The 14,014-nt window shown below is 43.6% G+C and overlaps 1 protein-coding gene across 3 annotated transcripts in view; it reads right to left on the bottom strand.

Annotated features, from left to right (window-relative positions):
* The window catches only part of rbfox1 (RNA binding fox-1 homolog 1), a gene marked incomplete at its 5' end in the record, with an annotated part of 37,853 nt that overhangs the window by 15,257 nt on the left and 8,582 nt on the right, over positions 1-14,014 (bottom strand). For all 3 annotated transcript variants that reach the window (XM_048244971.1, XM_048244972.1, XM_048244973.1), the window contains 5 exon segments: positions 1,514-1,553; positions 3,337-3,469; positions 8,973-9,026; positions 10,431-10,491; positions 12,738-12,830. In XM_048244971.1, the coding sequence (XP_048100928.1) occupies positions 1,514-1,553; positions 3,337-3,469; positions 8,973-9,026; positions 10,431-10,491; positions 12,738-12,830 (381 nt within the window).

The raw sequence follows: 14,014 nt of genomic DNA, 5'->3' as shown, positions 1-14,014 counted from the left end.
TCCACACCTATCTGGGTGCTCCTAATGGGGTGTCGTAGTCATATTGGACACGCTAGCATATTTAATCTCTCCTGCTCTGTGCGTGGAGTTTAATCTAACACACGTTCTGTCGCCGCTTTAATTTCACAGTGCTTCTTCCTCCTCTTCTTCTTCTCTTTTTTTTGGAGCGAGGGAGCAGCACAATGGCACGCACGGTTGCCACTCTGTGTGAGGCGTGTATTCAATTTGGGTTCCCGTCTCACTTGTGCCGTAGCGTGTCGTGCGCGCCTGTGTGTGTGTGTTTGTGTGTGTTTGTGTGTGTTTGTGTGTGTGTGTGTGCCGACTCCCCGGCTTTAGCAAGCATCAGTCTATTTTATGCTAGCGTGGCTTCATTTTACGCGGCCCCCTCGTCCCAACATTTACTAAATTTACCAAACCGCTCCACAAATGATGCTTTGTAATAAATATAAATACAGTCCTAGTGCTGGTTTTCTAATGAATATTAAATGATCTTATCACGGTGCGGTGATCAATCGTAGCCACTGTGGCATCAGGCTAATGGCGGGAGCACAGAGAGATCCCATCCCGCCATTTCCACACACATTTGTCACCCTGCGCAATTTGTTTCGTCCCAGAGGAGGCGGATTGCGAGGATACATCAGGCCCCGTCAGTCTCGATGGGATCTCACTTTCGGTGCGGAGAGGGAAAATAGCACACACACACACACACACACACACACACACACACACACACACACACACACACACACAGTCACAGACACAGACACAGACATAAGCAAACACAGATGGGTTATAATAATGTTGCAGTCCTTCTCGCATTCACTCATCGACCTAATTCACCTACCTGCAACTATGCAGACATGCACACCACACCACACCAACACACATCTAACACCTCTCCCCTTTATTTCTCCCACACCAACACACATCTAACACCTCTCCCCTTTATTTCTCCCACACCAACACACATCTAACACCTCTACTCCTTTCTGGTTTCTGCAGCAGCTGTTCTCTCCTCTGTCTGCCATGCAGCTGATTCTCAGCTAGACTCCCTGTACTCTCTCACTCTCTCTCTCTCACACACACACCTTGGTTTCTCCCTCGAGCAAGCTCTTTCACACATAACAGCCTCTGTCTGGATTCTCATTACAAAAGCACAGCGTTGGGACAGCTGATCCTATCAGCTGCAGTGCTTACTCTCTCCACTCTGTCAGTCTGAAGCGAAGGGCTGAGGCCACGGAGCGGGAACGCTGGGGGAATACACTGCAGGGGCTTTGGCCAACACTATAAGCCCAACGCAAAAATATATAGGACAATGACAGGAAGGTCTGCAATAAATTGGGTTGTGAAATATATAGGTAGAGATATTTTAGGTATAATGTTAATTGATAGGCTGAAATGTGCAGTGAAATACAAAATGGATTTGTGTTGTTTTGGGTCATAACGAAAGATAGGTGTGAATGTAAGGGTTTGAAATTTAAGGATGGGGCATGCAGCTTCAGGTAATACTTACATAAATATCTGCACCGTAAAAGCCGTCCTGGTATACGACACTGGAGCAGACACACAAACAAACACACAAAAAAATACATTCATGTTAGTATGCTTGTTCACATTCAAGTGCAAGTCAACTACATCGAGCCCCATCCCATTCATTAGTGAAACACACACACACACACACACACACACACACACACACACACACACACAGCATCAGCTGTAAGGGGAGCAGGCTACAGTATAGAAGTGTGGGCTCTCATCACTTTACTGGGTAAGGAGGCTGGGGAGCCACTGGAGCAGATGGGCCTCCCCAATCCCCCAATTATACATCACATTAACATACTCTCCTATCCCCCCACTTTACTGCCACGCCACAGCACAGCTCGCTCTGCACGCTCCACCGCAGAGACAATGCACAGTGTGTGTGTGTGTGTGTGTGTGTGTGTGTGTGTGTGTGTGTTAGATAGTGAAACACAGGCTATTGTAGAGGGAAAGAGGTTGGGTAGATATATATATATATATATATATATATATATATATATATATATATATATATATATATATATATCAATAGTGATGGAATCAATAGGTAGACGATTGGGAAAATTGCAGGAAACATGGATGGCTGGATGGATGAATGAATGGATGATCTGTAGCTGAGATAAAGGGACAGACAGACATAGATAGATAGATAGATAGATAGATAAATATATAGATAGATAGATAGATAGATTGATGTATATATATGATATGTGTATTGTATAGCCTATTCTTTAGTTAGAATGTCGACAGTTGCTGGGCCCTGCTTCAGTGTACCTCATAACATTTTGTGCCGGAGAGCATTTGTACATTGTGATCACACATATTTTGTTACTTTCACTGTGATCTCAGAATGAAGTATTGATTTAATGACAGCCTCTGGCGTAGCACTCTCAAAAACACGCCGGAGAATTTCCTCCACAATGCGAGGTTTCATTTTGCGTCATCTCATTTGAGCGACAGCCAAATGCGCCGTTCGTTCGTCCGCCACAATAAGACAAAATTAATAATGCAACGCACAGCTGTCAGGGGGGCAATTGAAATACTTGAACAACGTTAATGAAAAACAATCTGTGATGTACATATCTTGCTGTCACTCCAGCAGATGCACCTCACCGCTTGGCAGTCTAGATTTTTTTTTTTTTGGGGGGGGGGCTAGCTTCTGTGTGCGAACAAATAATAAAAAGCTAATACCCCAGGCCAAGCCTTCTTGAACATCACTGCTCGCAGACACAAACACGAAAATGGACCAAATAATGGGAAATCATCTTTTGGTTGCTTGGCGCCTCTCCTCTATCTCCTGTTCCCATTCATCCTGCCTGCGCATTTACATAGCATGTGACATTAAAAATGCTTAAAGCCACCGACCATGACAGTGCAAATTACAGTCATTTCTCATAGCAGTGTGCGCAAGGTGCACATCTCCAGGCGTTCTGATTGGCCACATGCTGTGCCGGGTTTCTGTGCAGGGGAAGGCAGTCGCATGCAGTCCCCATTAAAAAGTGTTCAGAATGACAGCAAGAGACGGAAAGAGAGAGAGAGAGAGAGAGAGAGAGAGAGCGACCAAGGAGGAAAATGAAAGGAAAGGAAGTGATAGAAACAGAAAGACAAAATGAGAGGGGATAGATAGACAAAGTGAAAAATTAAAGTCGAGTTGAAACAATGCGACAGAGAGGGTTAAAGAAAGAGAGAGAAGGATGAGAGAGAGAGAGAGAGAGAGAAAAGAACAACAATGGGAAGAGAGAGAGAGGGAGAAAGAGATGGATGGGGAGCGAATGGGAGTGTGGTGTGACTCACCCTCCATAGGCAGGGATGTGGGGGGGAGGTGCAGCCGCCCTGAACGTGTTGTAGACAGTACGCCCTCTTCCCCTTAAGTGTGCTCCTCTGTACGCCGCCGCCGCCGTGGCTGCTGGGTAAGGAAAGCCTGGCACTGCACACAAACACACACACACACACACACACACACACACACACACACACACACACACACACACACACACACACACACACACACAGAGAAAAAGAGAGATAAATAAACATGTGTTGGTGTAAAGAGTTTGTGTGAACCCTCAAGCTAATCAGCAAGGCAGAGAAACTGCCCAAGAATGTCAGACCAACTTTCAATTGGTTCCAAGGTTCAAATTCCCCTTGATTTCTCTGAGTCTGACTGGCCATTTTACGGCGAGGAGAGGAAAGAGCAGAAGTAATTGATTGCACCCCATCCAGCAAAATGTCCTTTGGAAAAATAAGGTGTGGAATGACAGGGCAGTAAAATCAACCTGTCATCAACCACTGTTCAAAAGATGAACACGTGGGTCACCCTTGAGAGAGTACATAAATTTGCCTTTTAAATTTGGGGACCAACACAGTAAAAATAAATCAGCTTCCCTTTGAACAAAGACACTGTTCTTTCGATGTGATTTATGTATATGAATATACAGTAACTGCTGAATATTCCATATTAGCTCAGCAAATGATGATACACACACAGGTGGTCCTATCTATGCATGCTTATTGTAATGAGACATTCTCATTGATGTCTGCCCCCCCTCACACACACACACACACATAAGGGCCTAAAGCCGGGAGCTTTGAAAAGGAAAATAAGTCGTACATTGTTGCTAACATATCATTAATCTTAACAGGCCAATGGTTGCTGGAAATGACTTGTAAGAGGCTTAATTTGAGTGTGGTGTGTGAGTTGGGGTGAGGGAAGAATAGGCAGTGGTTTCCTTCTTTAATTATACAGCTTTTAAAAATGAGATCTAATAAAAAGGTAATGGAAACATTGAATCATTCATTTGGCTAATGAAAAATTGAGAGTTGTGGGAGCTGTGGTGAGAGAGAAGGGTCCTAGTAAAGGTGAGCCGCAATAATTGTTCCATTTCATCCTTTTGTCACCTTGATATCGTCGGACCATGGGGGGGCTGGGGTGCCAGGCCCTGGAGCTAAAGAGGCTCAAATTGCCTTTTTAATGTCTATTTTGCCTTCGATTTTGACAAGGAAATTAATTAGTTTTACCTGGGATAGAGTTGCTAACATCCTGGGGAAATAAATCCTCCTCCCTGATTCTATTAAATTCAAAGTGAAAGGGAAAGGCAGACTGTTTCTGAAAGGCACATTAGCACGCTGGTGAAGTTGAGGCCGGCTCAGTCTGGAGGCCAGTGCCCTGCGGTCTGTTGAGAGGCTTGCCATGTCACTGAAATGTAATCCGCCCTCCTCGTTCCTGCTCGCCTAATCTTTAAATGAGGAGCTAGTCTGCTCGACGCCTCTCTGTGTACACATGAATGCAGGGGGAAACTGGATTAATCATTCCTTTAAACAAATTTATGTCTGGAGCTGCTTGGTGGCTGGTGGCTGAGATCAACGCCACAGAAAAACACAATGGGGAATGGCAGTGTTGTGGCCACAGGCCCCGGAAACAGAAGTGAAAAATCACCAGCAGTAGATTCTGTTTCTTTCTCTCTCTCTTTCTTCCCCTCCGTAACTGGAAAGTGATCTGACAGCCAGGTTTGAAACATGATCCGCTCACTTTTGCATATTTGGCGAACGCAGCCTTTGATATGTAGAATGGCCCACACAGGAAAAATAAACATGTGCCGATATATCTACCATGAATATTTACAGTATAAACAACTTAGATCATGCTCTTTCATTTCAAATGTTGGAAGTGAGGGTAGGTGGCAGGGGGGTTAGGGGGGCAGGGATAGGGAAAGGGAAAGCTCACTGTGGATGACGAAGGGGGTGTGCTTCTGTGTGTGTGTGTGTGTGTGTGTGTGTGTAAGTGGAGAAAGAGGGTGGGGTGGTGGGGGTCATTGGTGCTGCAGTACTCTGCTCCAGCCATGCATTGGATGAAAAATTGTGTGCGTGTGTGCGGCGGGGGTATGAACGCGTGAGTCGGTTTTTATTGCTGCGCGAGAGCGATTACGCCGGAGCAGATGCTCCAACCAACAGGAGGCTGCCTCCACATCACAGCCATAAAAGTGTACAACTGCTTTGTGGCCTAATCATTTCTGTCGTTGGCGTGGAGCTGCAAGCTTTTGGGGGGTGGGGTGGGCTGAGCTGGGGTGGGGGTACCCAGGAAGATGTGGATACTGGTTGGGGGGTTGATAGTCCCATGCTTCATAAACATTGTTGGGGGGCTTTACAGTGGCAAATGTCTCTCCGTATGCCCAGTTCATAAAACGCCAGCACGCTTTATGCTCTATAAAATGCTTTTCTGGGTTACTTGAAGTGTTTGATACAGGGTGAAATTACAGCAAGAACCTCCCAATTATGAGAAATTAGCTTTGGTGTGGTGCGGAAAATGGGGCCCCAGAAATGGAAGTGTTCGAATTTCCCACTGTCCAAAAGCCCCAGACAAAAGAAAGACAAATTGAAGAATGTGTAAAAATTAATCAGGACACTGGTTTCAAGTAATTGCCCAAATCTCTTTTTTGACTCATTAGCAAAGAGAAAGGCAAAGAACGTCTCTTCGTCGTCCCCTCCTTATTTACACTTCTCACCATTCGTGTGAGATATTTTTTTAGCCAATTTAGCCATTTTCTATGCTCTCTCTTTTCCCTTTCCTCTCTCATTTTGTGTCTCTTTAAAGTGCTGCAGTTGGTTAATAGCGAACAGAAACGTTCTCCTTTCACCGTTCCATCATTAGTTGCTTTGTAATCCCAGCGCTTTATCACACTGCAGAGTGTTCAAGTGCATTAAAAAAGACACTTAATTAATGTACATGTTTAATCATCTCCTTACACATGTCCAGGTCATTTCTCATTGTTCTTCTCCTCCATGCAATCTCCCCTGCTCACATCACAATGGAGGGAATGACCAGAGGATGTTTCAGGGGCTTTCTTCTTTTCAATATGCTCCTCTTTCGTACTTCTCTCTCTCTCTCTCTCTCTCTCACACACACCCACACATAAAATCAGTGTTCTGCCCGCCCCCCTCACTCCACCTCACCCACCCATCCTATTTAATTAAAACACAAATAAATTTCTTTCGATTTATTTTTTGTGAGAGTGCTTGAAACAAGTGTGCTGTTCGAGTGAATGAAACAGCTTGGGACTCCTCAACAAAACTCAGCACTTTTAAAACGACATAAAGAGTTTGCAACGAAAGAGTGAGATTTTCTCATTAAAAAGTGCTAGATATATGTAGCATGACCGCCGCATATGTTACAGCTGTCTTTAATGGTTCGACATAAACACACCCAAACTGTGCAAATTACAAAGAGGGAAGCAAGATTGCTCAACAACGAGTTATGTGATTTTCTAGCTTGCTGCATATGCAAATTCACACTGTAATGAGTTTTGTTGAAGTGGCATTACAAAGAGGGTGTAGAATGCTATTACTTTTTTTTCAATCATTTTATGGCAATTTGCAATGCGAGTAGTGTGGCTGTACATCTTGACACACAGCACTTTATGTTTGCTACATAGACGTAAAGTCAGTGAGTTTTTGATTGCATAATACGTTTTCCAAAATGCCTGGCTGCAGATGAAGCCTACAGTAGATGCGACATGCTGCAATGAGCAGTCCTTTAGATTTCCCATTGAGGGGGAAGTCCAGCTCCATTTCTATAATCCATTTGGTGCAAATTGGTCCAAGTCTAATTTCCAGCCCATCTCCTAATCTCTCTGAGACACAACACTTAATCAGAGATCAGGTAGCGGGCAGCAGGCAGCTCTGCTCTGCTCCGGCGCAGTTCTCCTGATAGCTTTCATTTCCACCCGTGCAGGACCCCATTAATGAACATCAAACACGTCTTAAATCAACCGCCCTGCCTCAGGTGAGACAAAGTTCAAGTGGTCGCTCTGGCGCCTACCGCCTAGCCTGGACTCTCCCCTCCCTCCTCCTCCTACCCCCCCCCACCCCCCATGATTCAGAAGCGCGGGCGAATCGGCACAAACACCGCAGCCGTACTCCATTCCCGCCTCCTGATCCACGTACTTATCTCAGATCCATTCCCTTGATTTACTATCGCTTTTGAAGTGCGACAGCCAAACTGCAAGCGTTGACGATTGCTTAAATGCAGACACAGGCGTTTTAACCCCGATCTCCCAGTCTGATCGGGGTGTGTGTGTGTGTGTGTGTTGGGGGGTGCAACTTGTCAATATCTATTTTTAGATGTTACCTAAACACAATCATCAGAGGCATTTAGCAGATTCAGCACAATCAGAGCCTATTAACGACACTCTAATTATAAATGGGGGGCTGCAGTCCAAAACCCCTAAATGTAAGCCTGCTAATGGGTTGTGGGCAGTTTGGAGACTTGAAAGGTGAGACGAAAGCAAATCAATAATGAGCCATTTTGTAATTAACAGAATGTGCACTGAATTAGGAAAACGCCTGTCCAGAGAAATTCAAAATATTGATTTTAATTCACAAAATATATTTCATCCCTTTGATGCCCTTGTGAGGACAGACAATTAGGGCTCCATTTCAGCCGCTTTCTTTCCCTCCGCCCACAGAGTTCCCATTATCATACAATTTCAATATTTTTCACCGTAATGTGCGAAGGTTAGTAATGATGGTTAAAGGAAGGTCAGGCCAAGAGATGGCCAAGGATTGACAATGAGACACACAAAGAGAATGACACCAAAAAGGGATACGCTCTTCCCTTCCATCCCTTCTTTTTCTGTTTTTCAATCCCTCCCTTCCCACAATCCTCTCGGCCTGAAGCCCATCCCCTCCCTCAAGGCTGGTGGTAGAAAGTGGGATCACAGAGACCGTTTGTGCTTTGTGTTTTTTTGGGTTGTGCCAGTGCGTTGGGACAGTGGGCCCTCTTGCCAATCACCAGTGCCGGATCTGCACATTGTGCGAGAGGAGTGGAGGCCTCTGGGTGATTGGAATAATCAGTCTCTGGCTGCCAGAGCGCCAGTCGTTAGAGCCACGGCCAGCAGCTCCTCAGGAGGAGACCAAAAGATTGAGGTCACTCCATAATGTACCTCCTCGGTCCCACAACATGAGTCTGTTTAATGATAACCTCCTTTAAAATAGCCTTTAATTAGGCATTTCTTTATCTCAGTCTTTTTATGGTCCCATTTCCTTTCCAGAGAGTAGGCTCATGTTTTTTGTAAAAGTAATTTATTTTTAGATTCTGGCATTGCTGAAGTTAGGGTTTCAATAGCATACTACTTGTCAGTTGCTGGTCTATTGAGGCTGAATCCTTAGGCAAAGCAAATTTAAATTTACATTATCTGAGTAAAAAGTAAATACTGTTTTCAGCAGTTTTACTAAGTAATATGGTCTGAACTGCTAAGATCAATACAACAGTTCATTAAGCACATGATTAGTCACCACACGATTACATGTAATAGATAATGCCAATTTGATTACATAAAGTGAAGGTTCAAATCTAATTTACCAACACAAAAATCGGAAACATAAAAACATGAACATGAATAACTCCTCATGATCATACACCACTATAAACCTACCTGCATAGAATTCTGGACTGTAGACCGCACCCACAACTGGATTCAGCTTCCAGCCTGGACACACACACACACACACACACACACACACACAGAAAAAAGGGAGACAGAAAAAAGCATAGGAGTGTTAAATCTCATCTCTCCGAGCCCTCTCTCGTTTTTTTTCCTATTCCCTGGGATTTCCATCTGATCTCGTCGGGGGTTAGCGATGTTGAAATCATGGCTAACTAAGGGCCCAGTCCGCGTGCGGCAGCACCGGCTTAATGATGCCGGCTGAGGGGCAGGCCGGAGCGAAGCGGCCTGTCATGCCGCGGCGGGATGAGGAGGAGAGCCGTCTGACAGATCTCTCTCAAACTCTAACTTCTACAAATGGCCTGTCAGTATAAGCTTCGTCTGAGAGGGGGAGAGAGAGAGGGAGAGAGAGAGGGAGAGAGAGAGGGAGAGCAGTAGCAAGGGCTAGAGCAAGGGAGTGCAAGAGAGCTCAAACAGAATGAGAAGAGACGGAGAGAGAAAGAGAGAGAGAGAGAGAGAGAGAGAGAGCAGTAGCGACTGAGCAAGGGAGTGCGAGACAAGAGAGCTCAAACAGAATGAGAAGAGACGCAAAAAGAGAGAGGCAGAGCACGATGGAGAAAGTGAAGGAGAGAGGGAGAGAGCCTGAAAGGGAGAGAACAAGAGATGTGAGATGATTGGGAAAAAAGCCTCTGAGACATATTGGCAGTGGAAAGGTTGTTGCAGTTTGCATCTTTATATCAAACTTTAAAACATTTCAGTGGGGAGGGGAAATTAGAGAGAGAGAGAGAGAGAGAGAGAGAGAGAGAGAGAGAGAGAGAGAGAGGGGGAAGGGTGATAGATAGAGGGCAGCAGAAGAGAGGAGAAAAAGCAGGCAAGCGCACTCTGCTCACAACAATTAAAAACTTTGCGGGCGTCGTGCAGAGAGACACGCGCGGGGGAGTGGGACGTGGGCCAGCGGCCGACTCGGCAGGTTAATCACACTCGGCAGACGCTGCCACCACTGCCCACCATGCCTGCTGCGGCACTCTGAGAAGGGGGGCGGGCGCTGGGGGTGATGGCAGACACGTCTCGGCCTTGTGGAGACAGCTGACTGAACAGAGGTCAAAGGTCAAGCTGAAGGGGGCACAGGGAAGGGGCAACGATGTCCCCTCCCCGGTCATCTGGCACAGTCGCACATCTCCGCTCCAGTGAAAGTGCCTGTCACTCAAATGAAAGCCCCGCTGAGGACAGCTTTTGCTAAAAATCCTTTCCTTAAAACAGCTGAACTTACCAAAAAATCTTTTCTTTAAGAGTTGTGAAAGGCAAAGAGGACTGTGACTAGCTACACCAGGATATTTTATTTATCTTTCCTTATTTAGGATGACGTTTCAAAAATGATATTAGTGAGATAAACCTCAATGTGCATGATTAACAGGTTTGCATTCTGAGCATGTTTGATCTGTGACTTACCATTTGCATATGGGTTCACTGTCTTCTTATTTGTCATTACTCGAGCTGTTGCATTGTTAACCTAAGCACAGAAAAGAGTGTATCAGTACAAGTCGCACTGGCACAGATGGATAATATAAATATTTTGAAATAAATGCATGCATTCATATCACTATGTTATGTGTAAAAGCATTTACGCAATTACGACTACCATCATAACAAACAAATCAATTTCACTTAAAACAAATCTCATACATAAATACTAAAAGGACATACAAAGCAAATAAAGATATTTGCAATAATTTCATTTGAGAGATTGTTTTCAGCATGCTTTGTCATCAGATGATCATTTTAAAAAGAAAGAGAGTGGAATAACGAAAAAACACACAAAATGCACTCAACAAACGAAAAGCTTCTCATATATGAAAGGGCATGCAGTGGAGGAGGGGGAGGAACGACTCGGTTAACGGAAAAGGCGAAAAAAATAAAGAAAATGTCAAAGGAGAAAAAAGGGCAGACAACATTGGCATTGTGCAACATACAGTAACAGATCTTCAGAAGTACCATTAGAAAAAAAGCAACACTTAGCATTCAAACACTCGTAACAGGAGCCTTTCGTATCATCGCAAGAATCAGAACCAAAGAACGACAACCCAGGAAAAGAAAAAATCAAACCAAAATAGAGGAACCAAATGAAATCATTCCAGCTTTTCGAACGACAGCTAACAAAAGCAATATAAGAGGGTGCATTATTTCATACACAGTAACGAAGTTAACAGTCTGAGTAAAATGTGCAACGAGTCAATCCAGTCCAAGTCAGTGTCTCTCACGCAGCTAAACGGACACTTAAAAAGTACAACGCGCACCAAGAGAAATAGCATCAAGAAAAAACAAAACAAAATAAAACTGAACAAGTCCAAAAAAAATTAGAGAAAAGAAAGATAACCACGTGGTATCAGCGCGTAAAATTACGTGACATGGCAGATGGATTGCTCCACTTACCATTCCAGCCACCCCGCATGTGTGTGTATTGTTACCATGGTTACTGAGAGTTTGGTGAGGGCTCTACATGCTATCATTGGAAAAGGGGGAGGAGGGGGGGAGGAAACGAGAAGGCAAAATATGCAAAAGCTTACTAAGAGGCTGCACCGAGTCAAAACCCCAGAGAACGCGAGTGATTCCGGTACGGACCCGGCCCTCATCCAGCACAGAGTCGGCCTCGCAAAAGACCCAGCGCCGGACTGGGGGCCGGACTCGCCTCGGAGTCCCCCACGTGCCTGGGACGGGAATCACTCTACAAAAAAGTCTCTCTGAGAAGCTACAGACAGTGTTGAGTGGGAGTCAGTGGTGACACTCGGACACTTTTGTTGTTGTTGTTTTTCTGGACTAACGAGAGCACATATGCTCCGTCTTTATTCTTTCTTCATTTTATGCAACACAGATAACAACTTTTTTTCCCTCCTTCATTCTCCGCCTCATTTCTTTCTCTCTCTCTCTTTTTTCTCTCCTTGGTAGGAGGAATGTGAGTCAGATTGCAGTCTGGGATGGCCCTGAGCGGGTCAAGCTTAAGAGTTTTTTGGAGGAGCCACACAGCTCTCTCTGTGATCACAGCTTCCCCGGCGCATCCCTACCGTCCCAATTAACGCTTTTGCTGGATTTAGTGTGCTTAGTTTCAAGCCACCGCATATCCCTCGTCAACCCTGCAATAGGGTCACTAGCCATCACCAGACAATCCCAATGAGTGTGCTGTGTTTGCTCTGCCAAAGTTACTGCACCCTTTTTAGCTCACTAAGCCAAAGTATGCACTTCAAAACACAAGATAACTGAATTAAATGCCAACTCAATTAAAAACAAAAACAATAAGATAATAAGAACACAATTCCACATTAAATAAAAACATAATTCTAACCCAATCCTGGATGGAATCATATTTTGTGCACATATCACAGTCACAGCAGTCAAACTTGGCACATGTCTATGAGTATATACGATGAAATCAAACTGAAAAAGTGGAGAGAGGGAGAGAGATGAGGGAGGGAAGGGGGGTGGTTGCACAAGAACAGAAATCAGTGATGCACCTGGAGATGGGTGAAATGAGAGTGAAGCAGACATGGACGTGAACGAACCGAAATTGAAAGAGAGAGAGAAAGAGAGAAATAGACAGAACGCAAATAATAAAAAACACACATACATACATACATACATACATACATACATACATACATACATACAAACATACACACATACAAACAAAAAACAAATAAACAAACTGCAGAAAGAATAGTTTTTTCTTTTGTCTTGAGAAGGGAAAATATATGTTACATGCACCTCTATTTTACGGCCTTCTACCACGGTGCCATGTAATTTCTCCCTCGCCCTGTCCGCATCTGCACTACTTTCGAAAGTTACGAAACCAAACCCCTGCATGCAGGTGGGAAAGGGAGGAGAACAACATGCACATTATTAATTCAAGTCATCCACCATGAAAAACAAACAAAAACAATAATTAAAAGATCCACTTGGTAAGCTCTACCTCACTTCCATTCTCTTACATAACACTGTAGTAGCGTGTCGCTTCATTTACAGATCTTGTGTTTTTTCCTGCACCATGCAAGCATTGAGATGTGCAATAAATAAAGCCATTACGTAGGTGTGAATATTTGAAAACAAATGCCAAAAAAAGAGACTTCTAACTAAGTGAGGAAAAAAGTTTCATAGGCACGCTAATCAATTGTAGCAATAAAACATAAAAACATCATTTCCAGAAAAGGAAAAGTAATTTAAAGTAAAATACCTTTAACAGGTCATAACAGAAGAAATTAAATCTACCAAAAAAATGGAACCAAAATAAATGTTGTAATTTCACACTGCTCACAATAACAAAATCCCATAACGCTTAAAGGAACCGTGAATTAAAGCACTTTGTTAACATGCATTGTTATTTCCCCAGCTGTAACAGTGGATCATTTATTCTCAAATTAAGATTTATTTTTTTTTGTGCAGAGGATTGACGATAGATGCCATTGCAGTGAATTACACTGCAATTATGTTATTCATTAGAGATGTTCCTTCATGCAACAGTAGGGATACATGAATTATGATTTGACAGTGGAAGTCTCAGATTTAACTTTTTTTCCACAAACATGACATGTTAACCGCACAGCTTCTAATTAAGTCAAAGGGCATCATTATCAAGCATTAGGAAACAATGACAAGTGTCAAACAGATTTCCACACTGATTGTATAAGTTAACACTCACAATGAACTTTAATGTTCTTCTGTGAGAGACAGCTGAGAGTGGAATCTGGGTCATCTGACTATAATTTAAACGGACTTACAAATTACCCCAAGTGCTTATTACACATACACACATTTTTTATATATAAACCAGACACAATATAAAACACCCTATGTATTGCTTAAAAAGTAATACTTTCAGTGGGTTTGATTGCTTTTTCATGGAAGTGTCTTTCTAAAGCAACAACATCTACAGTTAAAAAGGCAAGCAGTCTAAGTTGTAATACATTTACTGAAATACTGCATGTTCCTCACTATTCTCACATTTATGTCTAAAAAAGACAAAGAGAAAAAATAGAATGAAAGAA

This window comes from Alosa alosa, chromosome 6, assembly GCF_017589495.1.
Source record: "Alosa alosa isolate M-15738 ecotype Scorff River chromosome 6, AALO_Geno_1.1, whole genome shotgun sequence".
Taxonomy (NCBI): Eukaryota; Metazoa; Chordata; class Actinopteri; order Clupeiformes; family Clupeidae; genus Alosa; species Alosa alosa.
This window is presented reverse-complemented; position numbering and strand designations above follow the sequence as displayed.